At 51.1% G+C, this 20,080-nt stretch overlaps 8 protein-coding genes across 8 annotated transcripts; 3 read left to right on the top strand and 5 right to left on the bottom strand.

The window, feature by feature from the left end:
- Positions 1–734: 734 nt before the first annotated feature.
- Positions 735–2,268, bottom strand: N7474_007527 (purple acid phosphatase family protein; the record flags this gene model as incomplete). Its single annotated transcript, XM_057198937.1, has 3 exons — positions 735–1,444; positions 1,508–1,672; positions 1,728–2,268. 3 exons carry the CDS (start codon positions 2,266–2,268, stop codon positions 735–737), a joined length of 1,416 nt encoding a protein of 471 aa, XP_057052377.1.
- Positions 2,269–4,824: 2,556 nt separating this feature from the next.
- On the top strand, positions 4,825–5,442 carry N7474_007526 (uncharacterized protein; the record flags this gene model as incomplete). The annotated part of the gene is made up of 1 exon (XM_057198936.1): positions 4,825–5,442. One exon carries the CDS (start codon positions 4,825–4,827, stop codon positions 5,440–5,442), a length of 618 nt encoding a protein of 205 aa, XP_057052376.1.
- A 1,081-nt stretch (positions 5,443–6,523) lies between these two features.
- On the bottom strand, positions 6,524–8,243 carry N7474_007525 (uncharacterized protein; the record flags this gene model as incomplete). The annotated part of the gene is made up of 8 exons (XM_057198935.1): positions 6,524–6,695; positions 6,744–7,172; positions 7,223–7,409; positions 7,548–7,723; positions 7,771–7,812; positions 7,945–8,001; positions 8,060–8,112; positions 8,172–8,243. The coding sequence occupies 8 exons, from the start codon at positions 8,241–8,243 to the stop codon at positions 6,524–6,526; spliced, it is 1,188 nt and encodes a 395-aa protein (XP_057052375.1).
- Positions 8,244–8,986: 743 nt separating this feature from the next.
- N7474_007524 (oxidoreductase, short chain dehydrogenase/reductase family) lies at positions 8,987–10,026 on the top strand (the record flags this gene model as incomplete). The annotated part of the gene is made up of 4 exons (XM_057198934.1): positions 8,987–9,122; positions 9,173–9,536; positions 9,591–9,952; positions 10,007–10,026. 4 exons carry the CDS (start codon positions 8,987–8,989, stop codon positions 10,024–10,026), a joined length of 882 nt encoding a protein of 293 aa, XP_057052374.1.
- Positions 10,027–11,088: 1,062 nt separating this feature from the next.
- N7474_007523 (sugar porter family MFS transporter) lies at positions 11,089–12,754 on the top strand (the record flags this gene model as incomplete). Its single annotated transcript, XM_057198933.1, has 3 exons — positions 11,089–11,299; positions 11,359–11,585; positions 11,636–12,754. 3 exons carry the CDS (start codon positions 11,089–11,091, stop codon positions 12,752–12,754), a joined length of 1,557 nt encoding a protein of 518 aa, XP_057052373.1.
- A 255-nt stretch (positions 12,755–13,009) lies between these two features.
- Positions 13,010–14,092, bottom strand: N7474_007522 (asparaginase; the record flags this gene model as incomplete). The annotated part of the gene is made up of 1 exon (XM_057198932.1): positions 13,010–14,092. The coding sequence occupies one exon, from the start codon at positions 14,090–14,092 to the stop codon at positions 13,010–13,012; it is 1,083 nt and encodes a 360-aa protein (XP_057052372.1).
- A 635-nt stretch (positions 14,093–14,727) lies between these two features.
- On the bottom strand, positions 14,728–17,289 carry N7474_007521 (threonine/serine exporter family protein; the record flags this gene model as incomplete). The annotated part of the gene is made up of 1 exon (XM_057198931.1): positions 14,728–17,289. The coding sequence occupies one exon, from the start codon at positions 17,287–17,289 to the stop codon at positions 14,728–14,730; it is 2,562 nt and encodes an 853-aa protein (XP_057052371.1).
- A 1,086-nt stretch (positions 17,290–18,375) lies between these two features.
- Positions 18,376–18,991, bottom strand: N7474_007520 (TspO/MBR family protein; the record flags this gene model as incomplete). The annotated part of the gene is made up of 2 exons (XM_057198930.1): positions 18,376–18,821; positions 18,889–18,991. The coding sequence occupies 2 exons, from the start codon at positions 18,989–18,991 to the stop codon at positions 18,376–18,378; spliced, it is 549 nt and encodes a 182-aa protein (XP_057052370.1).
- Between the last annotated feature and the right edge of the window lie 1,089 nt (positions 18,992–20,080).

Below are 20,080 nucleotides of genomic sequence, written 5' to 3'. Positions count from 1 at the left end.
GTCCTTGTGAAGGCATGTCTTTAATTGACCGGCCCGCCACATAGGACGCAGTTGTTATCCTTCTCAAACTCGAGCTACCCGTGAGCCCAGAATATCTAGCCTTAACGTATTCCCATACTGGTAAAGAGCCAAAGAGGTTTACATTTATTTTTGTATAGTCTTAGTTTGTTATACAAGTGCTCTAAAGCTTGCATCTAAAATTAACTTGCTGACCCACTATGCAAAAGGTACGCTCATGGATTGCATTTCTATGACTCCTTTGCGTAGATGTTTACCACTTACGTTCCGGTAGACAGGGGCAGCTTGTAGGCTCGAAATATATACACCCTCTATTCATAACCTTGGAAAGTATATGAGTGCAACCGCTCTCGCTGCTGAGGGTCTGACATTTGGGGACAGGTACTCCGTCCTACCTCATAGCATTGGCTCTCCGTTCCCGCCACACAACATACACACCTTCATTACTAGTCACACAATTGCGTTATTCAGCGATGCTAGATCTCCCCTAACCTCTCCTGTAATTCAACATCGGCTCTTTATTATTCCAGTAGCCAACCCTATAAATTCGAAATGCACAAGAATGTAAAAATTGTGATTCCTATTGAGAAAATATACAAAGAACTAAGTACACAACCCTGCCCAGAAGCCATAAAAACAAGATACAGCACTAAACAGGGGCTCCATTTATTTTAGTCAGTATAATGATACAGCTCTTTGCTCGAGAGCATCTAGGACTAGTGGTTCTTGACCAAAGTGGCAATATCAAGAACGGTATTGTTGCCGCTAGCAACAAACTGGGTGGTCAAGTGGGTGCTGTTGTGGACGGTGAACAAGCTCCAGCCATAGACAGAGACGACCTTGCGGGAGGTGGGGACATAGGGGGTGGCAGGATTGTCCAGGCCGTCGTAGTGGCCACCGGCACCGTTGACAATGTACCAGGGGTAAGTGGGGTTGGCATTGATCTCCTCAGCGGTACCATTCCAAACGGCGGCATGGCGCTCGTAGAAGTGCTTGTGGCCAGAAAGGACGACATCCACACCGTACTGATAGAGGATGGGCTCGAAAGCGGCCTGGCACTCGACACACTCAGGGGCGCTGACATACCAGGGGCGGTGACCAGCAGCAACAACCCAGGGGGTCTTCTTGCGGTCAACGGAGGCGAGATCCTTCTTCAACCAGGCAAGCTGGGTGCCGCTAGGAGCGAAAGGACCAGCGTCCTCATCTCCCTCACCACCCGGCTCGTCAGCAGCGTTGGGATAGTCGGTCTCGGTGTTGAAGGTAACGAAGTGCACCGGTCCGTAGTCGAAGGAGTACCAGAAGTTCTCCACACCGCCAGACTCAGCGGAGGGCATGTTCCAGTGGGCGCGATAACCAGTGAAGTTCAGCTGGCCAGGGGGGCAGATGTCCATGTTGCTTCCGTTATCGCAGTTGGCCTCGTGGTTTCCTGGAATGAAGGTCAGTTATATGGGCAATGGCAAGAATGATTAGAGATGAAAGGTAAACTGACCAGCGGCAACCATGTAAGGGCGAGTGCTTGAAAGTACCTCAATCTCGTTGTAGAAGTCGTTGAGGATCTTGTCGTATTCGGCACCGCCATCGGTCTCGTTAAGAGGAGTAACATATCCGCTAGTCTCTTCCTTGATCCAAGCATCGGCATAGGCAAGGTCACCAACTATAGAAACATGAGCATATGAAAATACGAGATTGTTTGCATAGGGACGACGAACCGTGCCAGATGAACTCATAGCTGTTCTTGAAGTCCGCCAGAGACTGGACGGTGGTCAATTGGCCGGGCAAAAGAGGGTTGGAAGCACCCTTTCCGACGGTAGTACTGAGACCATCGGGACCAAATGTACCCATATCACCGACCATGGCGAAGTTGAACTCGACTTGTTTACCAGCAGGACGGGAGGTCTTAAAGGTGTAGGTCTCGTTACCGCACTGAGGCTGATAGTAATAGGTAGTATCGGGCTCTAGACCCTTGATGACAACATGGTTGTTCCAGGTGGCGGAGGATTGGTAGGTGGTAGAGACTTGGGAAGAGGCGACACGGTTGAGCTTTCCGTTGTTTCGACCGAAGTAAATAGTAGGGGTGGTCAACTGCTCATTGGTATTCCAGCTGACGGCCATGCCAGTGTCACCGGCATAAGCTAGGCGAATCTGGATAGGTGCAGTGTTGGCATTGCACTGGGACTGGGGAGCCGCCAGAGAAGTAGCAGCAAAGGCCATCACGGTCGCAGCTCTCATAGTGCTCATGATGGAAGGCATGGTTGGTTTTAATGAGATGATAGAATGCGAACGAGGAAAGGGAAATAAAAGCGGATGATCAGGTCAATTTCTAGTCCCAGCTCACTCCCATACTAGGCCGTTGGACCCTAAGCCCTGAGGCGTGAGGCTTGACCGTGCTGGTCCCTAGATCCTATACCCCAAAAACCAATTGAAAAGCGTCTTGGGGCTTAGTGGAATACATGGAACAGATGGAAGAGACTGTCGAAGGCCTCGTGTGAAGCGGTTGGTGTACCTGTAACCAACCGTTAACACGTGCTTGTGCACGTGGTGGATTGGGTAATTTAATTGTTTGGACTAGCGGGAAGGCTTATTTATTTTCTGTACCGCCTGGTATGGTACGTAACTACGAATGCTACGGAGTCCAATGACTTGTCGATGTTTGGTAATGTCGCCGACCGAAGTAAAGTTACCCCTGGCTCTAACAGTAGTTGCATACGAGCATTGGAATGAATCTAGTCCCAATACGATTAGGACCAAGCCATCTATAGAGGAAAAGGCTACCGAATACTCCATTATAGCCGACTATATTGCAATGACTGCAGCGTGGTTGTGCCCGCGTTCTTGACTGGTTCAATAACATCTTCCACCACCCTGCATGCAGTAATACCTTTCAGAATTAGTTCGTAGTTTGCCCTAAGAGGCAAGACCTTTGGTTGAGAAAGAAGTAACCCTCGTGACGGCGAGGTGATTAGGTATTGAGATACCCACTCAACGGCTAGGCTGTTCACTGTATTGAGAGTGGACGTATGATTTGGACCTACGGCCTTCTCATAGCCAGCCAGTCCGAGCTGGTACTGTACAGAGGGCCATAGAATCTGGCGGACGCTTCGTTCACAGCACTGATAGACGCCAGACCCCGTACACCAAAGCAAGGCGTCAATCATTGTGCTTTGCGACCAATTATATTTTCATCAAAACAGACTCTCGCTTGAATAGGGACGCGAAGTACCAAAGAAACTGAGGACGGAAATGTAGTGTACCGAAATGAATTTTCTGCAGCGACCAGCCTGGCTGGTATGACAAGGCTTGTCATTTAAGTTTTTCTGTAGGTCAAGCACTTGTCGATGCTGTAACTTACTGACCCCTCCGAATTCGAACTACTGAATTCTAGTTTTGGGACAAAGAACGCCAGAGCAGCATTTGAGAATCCTCACGCGACGAACCATGACCGAGCTAGCAGTGGCGGGGACGGAGAATTGTTTTGGGATGCATTCCTTGGCGTTCGATACTGATGACCTCCGGATAGCCCACTCAATTGACTTTAATATCTTAGAATTTATTTCCGATGATGCGGCTTTTTCCCTGATCTGCACTAGCCTCATATCACAGTAGTTCGCACTGCTGAGAGCCGACTGGATATACGTGTTTCTACGTGGCCAACCCTGATATTAAAATAGTTATGACGAATATTTAGAACACCTGCATAGCTATCATCGGAATGTTTTTTGCAAACAGTCCAAATTGAACAAAAAGTCCGGCTATCTGGTAAAGATTGGCGCCCGCTCCGCTTCTATTTTTCGCGGCTTTCATCACGTGCAGCATCTAATGCCAAGACATCGACCACCTCGTTCCCAGTGGCTTCTCCCGCGGCTTTTCTGTCGTCATTGTTACTGTACCCTAATACTCACCAAGGTTATCCATCGCAGGTAAGTAGGGGTCTCGACAAATATCGAGGCGAATGCACACTATGGGCCAGCGTTCCGGTGAGACCTCACCGCTGCGACCTGCAGGTATGTCCGTCCCGGTCTCATATGATCCAGGATCACTGATTCAGGTTTCACGTTTATAGGGGTCCTTGAGAAGCTCTATTTGGCTATGCATGAGAAGGCCATGTTCTATAGCATTGGAATTACTGCTTTCTATCAAGTTCAGCACTCTCCTCCATCCGGTGATAACGCCGTGGCTTTTCGGAATCGCGTGTACGCTGCATGTGCGTCAGTGATTCTACAGACTCCTAATCTATCCGTGACCATTCTTGATGGATGTTCGCCAAATCCTTTATACATACATATGGAGGAAATGGACCTTGATAATTGCATCTCAATCGACGAGAACAACCCTGAAGATCTAGATGCTTTCCTGGAAAACCAGCACAACGTTCCTTTTCCGCCAAAGTCGCCAATGTGGCGGTTACATGTTTTTGGGATCGCTGATAGACAAAACTCCATTGAATTCACTGCAACTTTTTTTTTCCACCATGCTCTCGGAGATGGCATATCTGGGGTTCTGTTTCACAAAAGATTTGCCGCAGCCTTGACCAACCAGACACAGAACGATGAGATATATTCGAGCATCAAAGCGGCTGGAAATAAGTTGCGATCGGCATACAGTCCCCTTCCTCTTCCCTTTGATGACTTGCATCCTCTGCCGCTGACAATATCATATACTCTGAAAGCGGTCTATCAGCATATGCGATCATCAGGAGGAAAACCCAGTCTCTGGACAGGTAACAATGTCACAATGCCCGTGGTAACACGGTATAAGTCTTTTCAATTGCTACATTCGAGAACAGCCGATATTATCGAAGTTTGCAGAATGCACAATACAACGGTTACAGCATTGCTGCAGGAGCTCGTTTCCTATGGTTTATTCCTACTCCTGCCTCCTGATTATACCACCTTACGAAGCGCAGTCGCTGTGTCCACTAGGCCCTGGCTCGGTGAAGCTAGGAACAATGACCCGATGGGACTTTTCGTTACATCAACTTTCAAAACCCACTCTCGTATGCAAAACGCAAATCCTAACTTCCGCCCGTCTTTCAATTGGAGTGAGGCTTCTCTATCAACCCAGCGTCTCCAGTCCTTTCTCAAAACCAACGGCAAGAATAACTGGATAGGTCTCATGCGACGCTACCTGAAGAATATACCGGCATTCTTAGAATCTAGGGTCGGCAAACCACGATCCTTGAGCTTTGAGATATCCAATCTTGGCTCATTCAACATGGAGACCCATACCCCCGACGAAGGCATTCAGAGAATTGTTTTCAGTCAGTCAATCTCTGCCGTTGATAGTGCGATCCAAGTAAGCGTGATTACAGCGAGGACGCTTAGTATTGGTATCTCTTGGCAGGAAGGTATCGTGCCGCAGCAGCAAATTGCATCATTGATCGATATCATGAAATCCTTTCTTGATAATATTGGGATGTTTACGTGATTGGAGGTTTGGGTTGGAATTTCGACATGGCCAACTCGCCCCTTGTCGGAGTCGCTTAACGGACTACAGACGACTTCCTCGACCATGGAATTATCTGTACATAGAATAGCCATCATTAACAAATATAAACTGTTCCGAGACGCTCCAGCTGAATATTTAGCTTCGCAAGCACCCGATCTGGCTCAATTGGCACTAATCTAGCAGCTACGAAGATCTTTTTCAATATTTTCCAACCTTATGTAGCCGCAAGAGCGAGAGGATAGGCTCTAGAAAACTCCAATATATCGATGTGGTGCCCAAGAAGGCCAAGAGATACACCCCGAAGCGACTCTCCTGGGGACCGACTTGGCTATCCTCCGGGAACCCGGAAATTGATCCATTTTGGTTTCTACTTCTTAGAGCAGAACTCCTAATGTAAAAAAAGCAATTCTCTCGATAGTATTGGTTGGGTGGTGTAGTTGGTTATCACGTGTCGCTCACACCGACAAGGTCCTGGGATCGAACCCCAGCCTAATCAATCTTTTTGCATTTTTGGCAATCTTCATCTACTACTTAGTATGCTTGAACCTGTACTATTTTGGTTTTTTTCCTTCTTTAGTATTGCATGGTAGCTGCTTAGATAAATTAACATTGGCGCTCGTTCCATTGTTTTTAAATCCTCTTAAATTACGTTTTCGGATCTCTGTCTCTAGAATATATTGGAATGGAAAAGCATCCAAATTCGCTTCCAAGAAGAGAATGCCATTCAAAGAGAATACAGGAGAATACTGTTAGACGGTTTGAAGCCGCGTAAGAGACGAATAATATTGTCCTCTCCCCCCTGCTTATGCTGCATGGGATGTGGGAGGGATCCCTACAATGCACGAAACGCGAGATTCTGTGCGACCTGACACGGATTCAAAAATAGGGTAGTATCATGAAGACATTCAATTTTGTTGTCTAAAATGCTCTAGAGCTAACATGGCTTTATGGGACCTCGCTGGACTGGAGTCCCATTGGTCATACAACGCTGCAGTATTTATCAACTCGGGGTTTAAGATCGGGCACACCGAAGTTGACTTCGACATCAAGCCCAAGAAATTCAGAAGGGATCTTCGTCTCTAATTTTCAGCGTAGATAAGTCCCTGGTCACCGACGCTTCAGCGGGCGCTGGCGACAACATCAGCGGATCCTCAGACAACGGTCTTTCAAACATCGTTGTATGAGGTTTAATTATTTCTTCATTCGTGGGTTTGCGAGCCCATATTCTTCGCCTGTATACTGTCAGCTTGGTCAGACAACCAAAGTATGCTAGCACTTACGAGTAGTGGTAGACGTGGTGCTGGGGATTCAATATGTCGGCTCGAGCCTTAGCTACATAAACATGAACTTGCTCCATAGTCCATGGCTCTGGGTTCCCGAATTTTGTGAGCAGCCACATGGCCCATCCTTCCAGCCCGGTTTTCCACATTTGATGATTTAAACGACCCGCCTCCTTGAGGACGGGGTCCTTGGGCCACATCCCGATCGGCCATTTATACACTTTCTCATGGATATCAACAAATCCGGCGTTCTCGATAGCGGATCGCATTGTATCCACGGTTTCCACGGGGCGGCCGGATCTTGCTGCGGACCCGATGATATTCTCTCCCCAAGAGTTCAGCATGCTATCCTCAGGAATCGAATTATCATCGGTTAGGATGTTACAATCACTTTCCATTTGTTCCAGCCAACCACCCGGATTGAGGTTACTAGGAGTTATTTAGTTTTCTAACACGAAGTTTTAGGGGAGCTGTCTTACTCGTAGCATTGTTTGTAGACAGAATCCCATTCGGCGGGTGTAAAGGCGCCTAGCATGAGCCGCATATGAATGAGATCAAACGGCTCTTTCCAGGTCCATTCCTCAAGTACGTCGTCTAACTCGAAGAGACAGTTTGGTGGCACCCACTCTACAGGTGGCGGATAGAGATCAACACCGCGAATAATGGCTGCGGGAGAGGTCAGCGTATCCAGCACAAGCCACGGGAAGAAAGACCAACCATGGGGAAACATATCAGCTGCGTCACTGAACGGGATACTGGTGCATTAGTTCAACCTGGCTTTGACGCGAAAATCCATCGACTTACACGGCCCAGCTTCCGCGCCCTGTGCCGATATCGAGGATATGCTTTTATTAACCTTTGTTAGATCGAGCTTTCGTCGCGACGATTGGGCAAGGGCCAGTGATACCATTGGATTTTCGACCGGCGCTTGCAACAGCGGATTGGGTGCTTCTGAGTCCATGACGAGCGCCACCAAGTGACTGTTGCGGTCAGTACGGACCATTGTAGACATGCTGGAATTAATCACCCTGCTTCATATGTCTCGAATTGTAAATCGTCTGACGGGCCCCTGGATTGGGTCAGCATTGCAAATACCTCTTGCAATTGAGGGTATGTACCAATATTTGCCCTGACGCATTGTCTGGTATCTAGTTCGGAGTATAAGCGATTCTGGTCTGTATCTGATGTTGGGAGAGCTCACCGTCTGCCATTTTCCATGACCCCGCGATAGATGGTCGAGGCCAGACTGCATGTCTCACTGTGCAACAAAGGTAAGCAAGCCGCGATTCGGGGAATTGAGGAATCGGGGGACGCACGAGCGAAAGTCGCTCGGTTCGTAGGAATTTACGACTTCATGGAAGTCGGGGTCCTAGATATTCGTAGCGGTCACTATTAGTGATGCTTCGCGACCGGAGAGTGCGCAATTACCACCGCAATCTCGTCTTCGTCCATGGCTCTTGAAGGTGAGAAGTTTCCAGTGATTTGGCGGGATGTATCCATTTAAATGGGGCGAGCAGGGCTGTCACACTGCTGAGACCCGACAGTCTGGTTCTTGGCTCTGCTGGTCGGGCTGGCCAAGGGCTGACCCTGACTCTTGGTTCACCGCACGGGGATCACCTGACTTGGGAAGGCATTTCAGTTTCAGGATGATGGATGACGGGATAAGGAGTCGGGGTGATGGCGAGGCTGAACGTCAAACATTCTCAGGAAAGGTCTATGTTTTGCTGTCATTAGTACCTGGTGTCGGGATGGAAATTGACAGTATAGACTAAGAATGTTGCCCATGTTTTTGGTCTAGCGGTTATTTTTGGCCCAAATCTGAGCGACACTAAGAATTAAAATCACCAGGAAGAAGCATGCTGGCATCACTCTGGAGCTTGGATTGCCTAAAACAGAGAAGAATGAAGCTATCGTGAACACACGTCTGGCAGTCACCTGATCATGACCGCTGCCTCGGGATTTCTAACCTATTAATATTGATTGATCGGTGAAATTTTCCATTCCAAAACCGGAAGATCGGGAGTTAGTATCATCTAGAGAAGGAGCCATCATCTTTCAATTTGAACTGTGTTGAACTCTTCGTAAAGGGGCAGCCCGAGCAACCCCACTCCGTCCCCGCCCCATACATATCTCTCTTATGTAACCGGAACATCGCCAGAACAGCAACACACTCGTCACAACGGACTCAAAGCGGCTCTATACTGTTCTGACAACTGCAGCACAAGCATATCAATAATAGCGAGATGGCTGGGATTCCTTGGATGAAGCTGGGAGAGATTGCGGGAGCATCACTGACTGCTCCACCGGCCCCATTCCCGCAAACCAATGCCCCAGCAGAGAACGCACGCCTGAGGTTCACTGTATCCGGAAATGCTATTTGTAAGTGTAGCCTCCAATTCAACAGCTCAAAATCTTGCTAACAGTCGCAGTTACCGGGGGTGCGGGAGTGCTCGCTCTCGCTTCAGCACGCGCTTTACTAGAGCATGGACTTAGCGGACTCGCGTTGCTAGATCTCCCTGCGGCACTGCACAAGGGATCGCTGCAGATCACGGCTCTTCGCCGAGACTTCCCGCAGGCGCGCATTGTGATCTCGGAATGCAACGTAACTAACGAAGAGAATGTACACCGTGCTGTGAAGAGTGCGCGCGACGCTCTGGGGCCGCTGCGGATACTGTGCTGTTTTGCTGGTCTCCCACTTTGTGTGTCAGCAGAAGAAATGACATTTGACGAGTGGCGCAAGGTTACCGATGTCAATATGACTGGGTCATGGTTGACGGCGCAGGCTGTGGGACGGTATGCTCCATTGAATAAGACAATTTTAACAGGGACTAATATTGTGACTGGAAGACACATGATTGCAGATGGCTCAGGGGGCCGCATCGTGTTCATCTCGTCTATCAGTGCCCACCGGGTGAATTACCCGCAACCGCAAATGGCTTATAACGTATCCAAGGCGGGCATACTGCAGATGCGAAGCTCGCTCGCTGCCGAATGGACTAGATACGGCATCCGTGTCAACTCAATATCTCCAGGGTATATGGACACCGTACTAAACGAAGGCGATCAACTTGCAGGTCATCGCGCCGTGTGGGAAGATCGCAACCCCATGCAGCGTATGGGCTCACCGGATGAACTGACCGGACCCATAGTGCTTTTGTGCAGTGACTTCGGGGGCAGCTATCTGAATGGAATGGACATGGTTGTAGATGGTAAGTGTTGGGTTGAGTTGACTTGCGTTTGAACCGAGCTAACGTTTAAAATAGGCGGCGGGATGGTTTTTTAGGATGTAACCAAATCAACATGTGCAACGCGCACACATTTACAGCGCAGTGCTCTTCATATTGTTAGAAACAAATCCCTAGGACAAGCATAGATTTGTTTATATTTGTGCATAGGCTTGAATTCGCCGCAGAAACATCGTCCTGAAATCAACTCCATTATCAAGTCTGGTCGACGAGCAAGAAGCAGCGAGACGCAATTGAGTGGATAGGGCAGCACATGGCAGGATCAGAAAAATTCAGCCATAATAGATTATAGAAGTGAGCGTAGGGAGAACGCGATGGGATGTTGGTGAAGTTGAGCAAGCTAGCAAGAAGGACAGATCCATGCGGTGATTTTCCGACGCCTTAGGCAAATATCAGGCCATAAGGTATCCGTTAAATCGGCCTGGAAGGTTTTGTCAGTTATGATTATTAATTGCATTCCGGTCCAGCGGACGAGAAGGGCGTGTCTGAACCGCCCGGTTTACACGGAGTTCTCCTATCCTGAGACCCCCTTTGATGTAGTTGTGTCAAGAAGCATCAGTTCAATACTTCAATTGGTCAACAATGCCGTTGGCAATACGCATGGGTAGAGCTGTGAAGTTATTTTGCTGTAACCGTTGTCCACGGGCGACAATTCCCGGCCGGGTCCGCATCGACTCCCCCAAAAAACTAACGTAATGGGCGTCCCCGGATTCGCACTGCCCCGGATCTTTACAGCGCCGTAGTGACCAGTGCGCACATGTCTCGATGGAATCTGCACGCTAAGGGTGCATGGCATCTGGGGTTAGGGGTTTGGGCAGAACAGGGGCGCAGATCCCCTGGCGGAAGCCCCGGAATCTCATAGGCTGGCTCCCCGAGTGCCGAGGTCACCAATTTGGTTGATCAACGGCAGACGGCGATGCCCGCCCCAGACCAGCACTGGACTTGCCCTGTGGGGAGTGAGATTAGAATCGCTTAAGCAATGGCCATAAATCCCCATATAGGACCACGATCCTCACTTAATTATTTTCGGTTGTTCTCACCACATTCGGTATTCTTCAGTGCTGGGTTCATGATCCCTGTTTCGTCGTCCAACCACCATCATGGCCATCAAACCCTACCTGGGCTTCCGGGGTAATGCCCTTCTCCGAGCGGCCGTCATGCTGGTCGTGTGTCCGACCTTCACCTGTTATGGCTACAATATGAGCGTCGCTGGGGGACTATTGACCCTCAATTCCTTCAATACACAATTCCCACAAATGGACACGATTCATAGCACCAAGGCCAACCAGCTGGAACGATCGCAAATCCAAGGTTCGTGGCGGATGGGCTAAAATCGCGCGCGTTAGACTAACGAATCGGAATCTCAACAGGGACCGTTATTGCGCTTTACACTGTCGGAGGTATTTTTGGTGCTCTATCATGCATCTACCTGGGCGATCTCTTGGGGCGCCGAAAGGTTATTTTCTTCACTAATTTGGTGGCGATCATTGGCGCCGTGCTCATGGCCACATCCTTCGATTTCGCCCAATTTATCGTAGCGCGACTGGTTCTTGGTCTAGGCACCGGAGGTTACGTTGCGACCGTGCCCATCTGGCAGGCGAGTCTACATCCGGCTAATAGACTTCTGACCGACTAACCGTCTCCCAGGCCGAAATCTCTCCATCACACAAGCGCGGGTCAAATGTTGTGACTGACGGCATTTTTGTCGGAGTCGGCGTCACCCTCGCCCTGTGGGTTGACCTTGGATTCTACTTTGTGAAAGACAATTCGGTTTCCTGGAGGTTCCCTCTAGTCTTCCAAGTGGTCCTGTCGCTTACTGCGATGGTCTTTGTTGCAGTCCTCCCCGAATCTCCGCGTTGGCTCCTCAAGCACGGTCGGCAGGAAGAAACCCGGGAGGTCCTAGCGGCACTATTAGACGTTGAATCTGATTCGGATGTGATCAATGTTAGCATTCAGGATATGGAAGCCTCTCTCGCCAAAGCTGGATCGGGCTCCTGGCGCGACATGTTTACAATGGGCGAGCAGCGACTCTTTCACCGCGCATACCTTGCCGCCACCGGTCAGATGTTCCAGCAAATGTGCGGCGTGAATCTGATCACCTACTATGCGACTACTATCTTCCAGAAGTACCTAGGCCTTGACCCGGTCAAGGCGCGCATCCTGGCCGCTGCAATGGGGCTGATGCAGCCCTTTGGTGGCTTTCTGGCCTTCTACACGATCGACCGTCTCGGTCGTCGCCCTCTCATGCTGTGGAGCGCTGGAGCAATGGCTATCTGTATGGCTATTCTTGCCGGCACAACTTCCCAGCACAACAACACAGGTGCTTTAGTTGTGGCTGTGATCTTCCTTTACATCTTCCAGTTTATCTTTACTGTCGGCTATTCGGGCCTCACCTTCCTCTACGCAGCTGAGATGGCTCCCTTGCAAATTCGCGCTGCCGTGAGCGCCGTGTCCACAGCTACCGTATGGACATTTAACTTCCTACTAGCGCAAATCACGCCGGTAGGATTCTCCACCATCGAGAACCGTTACTATATTATTTTCGCCGTCATCAACGCTGCCATCGTGCCGTCTGTATATTTCTTCTTCCCTGAGACTAAGGGCCGCTCGTTGGAGGAAATTGATGAAATCTTCGCCCAATCGAAAAGCATCTTCGATCCTCCTCGTGTGGCACGCGCTATGCTTAGGGTCGAAGGCCAGGCGCAGTTTGAGCGCGGCGTGGACACTACATCCACCGACGAGCCTGTCGAGAAGGCAAAGGCATAGGAAAAGTGCACAATATTGACCGGGACCATTTGCTATGTTGAGAGAGACATACACCATGGTGTTCACCCGAAACTCAGCGAGCGATTCAAGTTATTTGTTTTATTATCTGGGCAAGCCGGTCTGCTCAGTAACACTGCCGTGAAACGAAGAGAGAAAGCTATGAACTTAAGAGACCGGTGAACAACACCGGGTACTGTACAGATTCTGCGTCCACTTCCTTGATATACTAGCCAGGTATAGAATACCCGAGTATATCTAAGAATGAACAGCCCTGATTTTGAATTCAGGAGATACCTGCCCCGTAACCGCACCAACCGTATTCGTAATCTGGGGCCGATGGAACTTATCAAGAGCTCCGCACATAAACTCCTTTCCAATTTGCAGTTGATCCAATATCTCCATGACGGCAGAATATAGAATACTTACGTTACCATCCTCGATCTTCACGGCGATTCCAATTGCGCCATGTGCTCCGAGCTGCTTTGTTTGCCCACATTCCCGAATGCCAATCCCGTAGCACCCATCGGCGCCCAGTTTCCCAAAAAGCGTTCCCCCAAAAGCCCCCATAAGTACAGTGCAGAATCTTCCTTCGCCAGCGACGAGCTCGGGATATGTTGTCATGGCGTTGAAAATCCGAGCCATAGAATTAATCCTTTCAGATGGATCGCAATCTGCAGCAGTATTCCCCGCCTCGTTCCCTGCATCTGCAAACTTCGCATACATGCGGGCTAGGTAGTGCAACGGAAATGCAGGGGCGGGCAGATTGCATCCATCCAAGCCCCACGCCACCTCATCCGGCTCGACCCCAGTAACTTCGTCCACAACTTGCTTCACATGCACCTGAACAGGATGAGTGGGCTTGTAATAATCTTTTGTATCTGCACCAAGCGCTTTTGCACCAGCAAGCATGCCGGCATGCTTACCGGAGCAGTTGCTGCACACCGCCGTCGGTGTGAAGTCGCTCTTGATCCAGGCACGGTTGACGGCATTTGAGAGGGGAGTATGCCCGCCACAGCGAAGATCGCTTTCGGAGACGCCCGCCTTGGACAACATTTGGCGTGCGCGGGCGATATGTCTTTCTTCGCTGCTATTAGATGCACACATCAACGCCAGGTCGGGTTGATCGAAATCGAACTGGTCAAATGCACCAGTTTCTATAATGGCGAGCGCCTGTGCCGGTTTGGCAGCGGAACGAGCTAGTGTCATTCGCGATGAATCGCCGACGGTATATAGAAGCTTGCCCGTGGCGTCGACAACAGCGGCGTGGACAGCATGTCGGTTTTCCACGATGCCGCCGCGGTAGGTGGCGACGAAGTCGGTTAAAATAGGGCGGCGCATTGCGATTAGGCTGTAAGAAGGACTGTTGACTCAATTGCCATCCCCCGCGCGTGGCTCTTCGATAAGCGTAAGTTTAAGCTTTCTCATTGCTCAGAATTTTTGTCTGTGCCTGAGACTGAACGCTGGATCCACCAACCCTATCCCTTTCGGGTATGCTGGGGACCCACCACATAAGACCGGTTTCCTTTCGGTAATATTGGATACCTCTGCAGCACTTTGATAGTAATTGACATCGGCATGGGCCAACATTAGATTCGCAAATGCCCAATTTGGGGGCGAATCTGTCACAGGGAGACCCTTGCGCGCCAATAAGAATTCAGCTATTATAGCAGCTTCTAATTGACCAAATCCAATCTCTTAGTTGTTACTTGATTCAAATATCATTATTGTTTATCCATTTCTATTAAGTATGTGTAGGAACTTGACAGCGGTCGGCACAAGGAATACGCCGCCCAGTCATAATCTTCGCTGGAATAACAAACGCCCCATCCTTTTAGATCTAGCAAATGCATGTCATCTCATATGCTTCAACAATGTAGACAAACGCCGCTCCAGAAACCGAGGAGAGAAAAGAGAATGATTCGATCGCATGCATGCAAATATGTGCGTAAATGGTAGTATGTTGGATGCAAATATTAGAAGCTGAACAGACCAGTGCGCTTCTTTCCATATGGATAAACGATGAGAGCGGCAATGAACAGACCGACCGTAATGCCGATCGCAACCTGGATCATGCCGAATCCGAGACTCGCCACTGACGATTCGGAGAGGCTGCTCGAGTTGGAACTGTTGCCAGAGGTGTGTAGGTTGTTTTTGACCTCGTCGGCGTATTGAAGACCGGCAATCAGGGAGCCACTGGATGCAAGACCGGATGGAACGAGGACGAAAATACCGGGCAAGATGGCGGTAGCGGCGTGGCCGTGCCAAAGGCGACTGTACAGGTTGCCCAAAACTCCGATTGTAAATGCGCCGACTGTATTCGCCACCTCAGACGACGAGCCGAGCTTCTTGGTGCTGAAATAGTTCGTGATATATCCCGAGATCGCAATGACAACCATGACCGGTACTTGTTTCCATTTGCCTTGGTTGATGATCGCAAGGAACACAGCGTAGATGGCAACAAACGGGAAATGCTGCGTCCACTCCGATCCATAGACGTCTTGGTTGCTGCAGGTTCGCTGAGAGGTCGGGTTACTATCCATCAGGCCGTAGATGGTGGTGCCAACCGTGATACCGTAGCCCAGGAACAGCGAGTAGATGATGGCGTACACCATGCGAATAGAGCCGGCGATCATCTGATGTGATTGCAGTTCCAGACTGCTACAAAGCACCATGAAACCAGGAAGAATTAGGGCGATCGAGGACTGTGCCAGGGCTGAGAAACAGAACAGACGCTCTGGGACGCCATTCCGGGTAACTTGGATGCTACCAACGGCACGAGCAATGAAGGATGTGAGGACGGCGGCGGTGACTTCAAAGACATTGGAGTACAAGACGGAAACCGGTGCCAGGACGTGTTGCATAAATCCCACCAGCGAGCCAAGACAGAAAATGACCGGCATATCAATGGGCCGCGCCCCGAAGGCGAAAGGGCCGACGGCGGCACTGGCCAGTCCGTACATGAGGACCAGCACCCACTTGTTGAATCGCGGCTTGCGTTGCATGATTTCATCCAGCTCTTGGGTGGCCTCTTCGACACCGATCAAATCATGCACCACGTTCTTGTAGACGTTGTGGGTGTCACCAAGTCGTCCGAGGTCAACACCCTGCACCATCCGCACCAGCTTGACCTCGGCGGTGCGCGTCGTCGGGTCATCGAAGGACATGATCATACAACCGGGGAGATACAGGAATTGACCCGACACCTCCAGGACGCGGGCTGTCATCTGCATGTACTCCTCGAGACGGTGGGTCGGTGCACCGTAACGCATAAGGGCACGGCACAACTGCATAATGTAACGCTGACGGGCCAAGATTTCAGCGATATGCACTGTAACACGGATTTCGTCCTCGAGCCGAGTCTTGCGTTTGCTCTTTTTGTGCCGTTTACCGGTAGGCATCACGTCGACCGCGGCCGGCAGACTAGCACTGCTCAGGTTCATGGATGCATTGACGAGCGACGAGGTGGATCGATGATTCGGCTTCTTGTACCACTTGATTTTTTCTTTTCGGGGCGTGGCAGAACCAGAGGTCGGCATCGATGGGGGCATGGATGGGGAGAGGGAGCCCTTTTTCGGGGTGGTCGCCCCAGAAGACACCTGCGTCTCGCTGTCCGAATCATCCGTCAAGGCGAAGCTATCCGGACGGGAGCCCCCTGCCTGGGTGGCCTGTAGCTTGAGAAGCTGCGACAGAATGCCGCTACCGCCACTGAGCCCACTGGATCGACGCCGGGCAGCGAAGTCTTGCAGAAAACCCTGAGGAGTGGTTTGGCCAGAGCGCTGATATGCACCACGGGCTTTGCGCTGCCGTAGCTGGTCTTGGGCTCTGGTCATACTGCGAACCAGACGATGAGCCTCGGCAGTGGCGGCAGGCTGGTGTGGTTCATCGCCGTTCTCGAGCGCCCGCAGCCGGTCCGCATCTTGTCGAGCGCGCTGTGCTTGCAGCTCCTCGAGCGGAATGCCCCCATCGATATCATCTGGGACGAAAGAGGAATACAGAGCCTCTCCATCGTCCGTTGGCGAGCGACCAAGCCGCTCTGTCAGACGGACGGTCTTTTGTCGGAGGAGCTGACCCGCAGCCCGGAACCGCTCTCGTGTAGAGGTCGCTCGTTCCATTTCTTCTTTCTCAGAAGACAAGGCGTGTACTGCATCGGCAGCTTCGGCAAACGCCGAGCCACGGGGGGAGTGGGCGGCAGCGGGCGGGGTGATGGTTCCAGGGAGCGGGACCTCTGTCAGGTCGGCGGGGGGTAGGAGAGGACGGTTCGAGTCCGAGGTGGCTCGATCGGGCGACGCAGGTGTCTGGTGACCGTATCCCGGTTGGATCGTGTCATTAATCGAGTGGAAGCGCACCCGATGTGATCCACGGCGACTCCTCGGCTGCAATGGCGGACTGGGGGGTGTCACGCCCACCTCATACTGGACGGCATCGGCAGTTGACTCGCGCTCGAGACTCTGCCGACTGCTGGGTTGAGGGGGGAGGTCGAAGGGCTGCTCGTCAACGGGACTCGGGTGCGGATCGTAGCGGATGAGATCCGACATGAGTATGGTCACGTCGAGGCAAAAGGGGAGAGAGGACAAAGATGCGATTGGAAAGAATGCGAGGTGGAAGAAGAAGAAGAAGAAAAAAGAAGAAGGGAAAAGGAGAAGAAACCAAAACAAAGGACCAACAGCTGTGCAGAGGCGAGGCAGAGGAATCGTGGGTCCCGCGGGAATTGAATTTTTGGCAGTCTAGATCCAACGATGTTATCATCGATAAGAACCAAAGCAAAAGTTCAGTGGCCCAGGCCCCAGCCAACCGCTGGGCACCGGAGAATAGTGGTGGGCACCTCACAGTGGGTCGTAGTGGCGAGCGCCTTTGTTGCACACCCCGACAGCCCATGGATCCTGCACGAACGTGGAAGATGCACGAAAGAAAAATTTGCCGAGATAGCCACAGCGACCAGTGAGGGGGTGTGGATGCCATCGTGTGCGGTTATCACCTATCCGTCCTGAACTGCATGCGGCTTGCCCGAAGCGACGATCCCGTGGTGGATCGTAGCTCAGGTTGAGGCCAGCTCATGTCTCTCGGCAGGTTCTGGGCGCGAGGGATGGAAGGCGGTGGATTAAAGATAGAAGCCGGGCCCACCGAAGGGATGGAAGGAGAAGGAGAGACGGAGGAGCTTGCCACTCGGGTGGATCCGAGCCTGATCCGAGCACATCATCCCATCAACTATAAATAACAAGGATTATTGCCCTCGCTTGGCTCAGTGAATTGAAGCTAGGGGAGCACCGCTAGGGACATCTGTGACATGGTACACTGAGAGGGGTATTGTCACAGTGTGAAGCCCTTTAGGCATCATCGCTACAGGATACTAGAGGAATGAATATTCCTGGAGGGACCAGGTAATTATTCTGCCGGCAATGAGTAGGCCGACCACTCAAACGGCCAACACGTGGGCGGTGTGTCTGTAATAAGCAGGCGGTCAGGATGGATACTAAGGAGAGTAACCAATGGGAAGCCGTACACGTCCCGACCGAAAACAATGGCACAGACAAGGATGAATCGTCCTTGCAGTTGCCTACGACGTATGTAGGTATAGGATGTCGAATCCCTTGCGTTCTTCGAGCTAGAACTACACTCGTTAACTACTCGGACCCCTTTCGGTTCGGCAACACCCAGCCATTCAAGTAGCCCACGCCCGCATTCAGGTACGCCGCGTACCCGAGCCACGCGTAGTACGGCGTCATCAACCAGAATGCCGTGCGGTCAGCCGTCCACCAGTTCATCAGCAGCAGCGACACATTCCCCACTAGGAGCGCCATATCGCCCAACGCCACGGCTGGTCGCCCGAGCCCGAAAAACAGGGGCATCCAGAGGTTGTTGAGCACCAGCTGCGCGGTGTACAGCGTCTGTGCCGAGTCGTTGGCATCACGGACGGCCAGCGAGAGGGATTGGGATGCGGTCAGCGTGGCATGATGCGCGGCGTAGCCCATCATGCCGTACAACACCGTCCACACGGGCGCAAAGAGCCAAGCGGGCGGGTTGAACGGCGGCTGTCGGAGCTGGTGGTAGGTAATCTTGGTTCGAACGCCTGCAGGCACCAGCAGATCACTACTTATGACTTGATCATCGACTGTGGCGTGTGGGTGTCTACTCACGGTTCGTTAGAAGCGCGACGCCGGTCCCCGTGAAAATGGGCGTGGCGACCGAGAGCACCGGCGAGGTGAGAATCGCCTGGGGGAGCGCAAAGGACCACGGCATGACGATAGAGTGGGTGTGGGTGTAGATCTGGCAGAATCCGGTCGATGCATTCCATGCCCGATTATTTGTATCGAGGCCGATCGCGATCTGGGGAACTGCCGCATTCTCTACGTCATCGACAAAATGGTTGCGGGTGCGATGGGGAAAACAGGCGTAGCTCGATGTGGGATCGGTACTGGCTCATCGCAAGGACTGCAGACGCCTCTTCTATGAGCTAGCTGCCGAAAGGTTGTGTGGGCCCTGGGCAGGGCGCTCGATCTATAAGACTTTACTGCTAAATCCATTGACGGCGTGGGTGTCTGAGGTGTCAGCGCTGGCCGCCTTGGATAGAGGGGCCTTAGCCTTTTTGGGAGATCACGAAGGAGAGGAAACGAGAGAAGCGAGTTGACAAAGGTTCCTCGCTCTTTCTCCGATTTCCGTAGTCTCTCTGACCTCCCTTGCGCTCCTCGTCCCGATCACCCATCTACCTCGAACATGGGTATAGTTTTGTGTTGACTGTCTCAGCTCGCATGGCATAGATCCAAGAGCGACGGAACAAGGCAATTTATACGGAGACTGATGGAGGTAAGAAGTTGGTACAGTACCGTCCCTTAGTTCCTGGCAGCCGGAACAAGTCTCAAATGGCGAAACGGTTAAATCTAGAGGAAAAGTGAGAGATTTTAGGATCTGAGAGCAATTTCGTTTCGTTTATTTTTATTTTTTATTTTTTATTTTATTTCGGTGTGCTGATACAAGGACAACTCTGTCGGGAGAATATTGTACGAGCGATTTGTGAGCCACTGGACTGAGGAGATTTCGGCATTGAGATTAGCCACCGTTGCTAGGTCTTCCCCCAAACGGGAAGCGAATCGGAACTTCATCGCCAGTGACGGCTGCTGCCAGCTAGTGTGGTAACAGTCCAAGTGCGAGGGCGGAGCGAGGCCAATTGAAGTTGGTCAATGCTTTTGGCAAGAGAGAGATATTCGAGCGAATGATATTGTTGTTTGCACATTGGAGTTGTTTTCTCCCTGTCAACACATCAGAGTGACCGAATTATACGGATGCAACGGGAACGAATTCGACTTGGACAATTAAATTATTTCTTTTCGA

This window comes from Penicillium riverlandense (assembly GCF_028828495.1).
Source record: "Penicillium riverlandense strain IBT 135883 chromosome Unknown utg000006l_segment0_segment0, whole genome shotgun sequence".
In the NCBI taxonomy this organism is placed as follows: domain Eukaryota; kingdom Fungi; phylum Ascomycota; class Eurotiomycetes; order Eurotiales; family Aspergillaceae; genus Penicillium; species Penicillium riverlandense.
The sequence above is the reverse complement of the archived record's forward strand: the minus strand, read 5'-3'. Positions and strand labels throughout refer to the sequence as shown.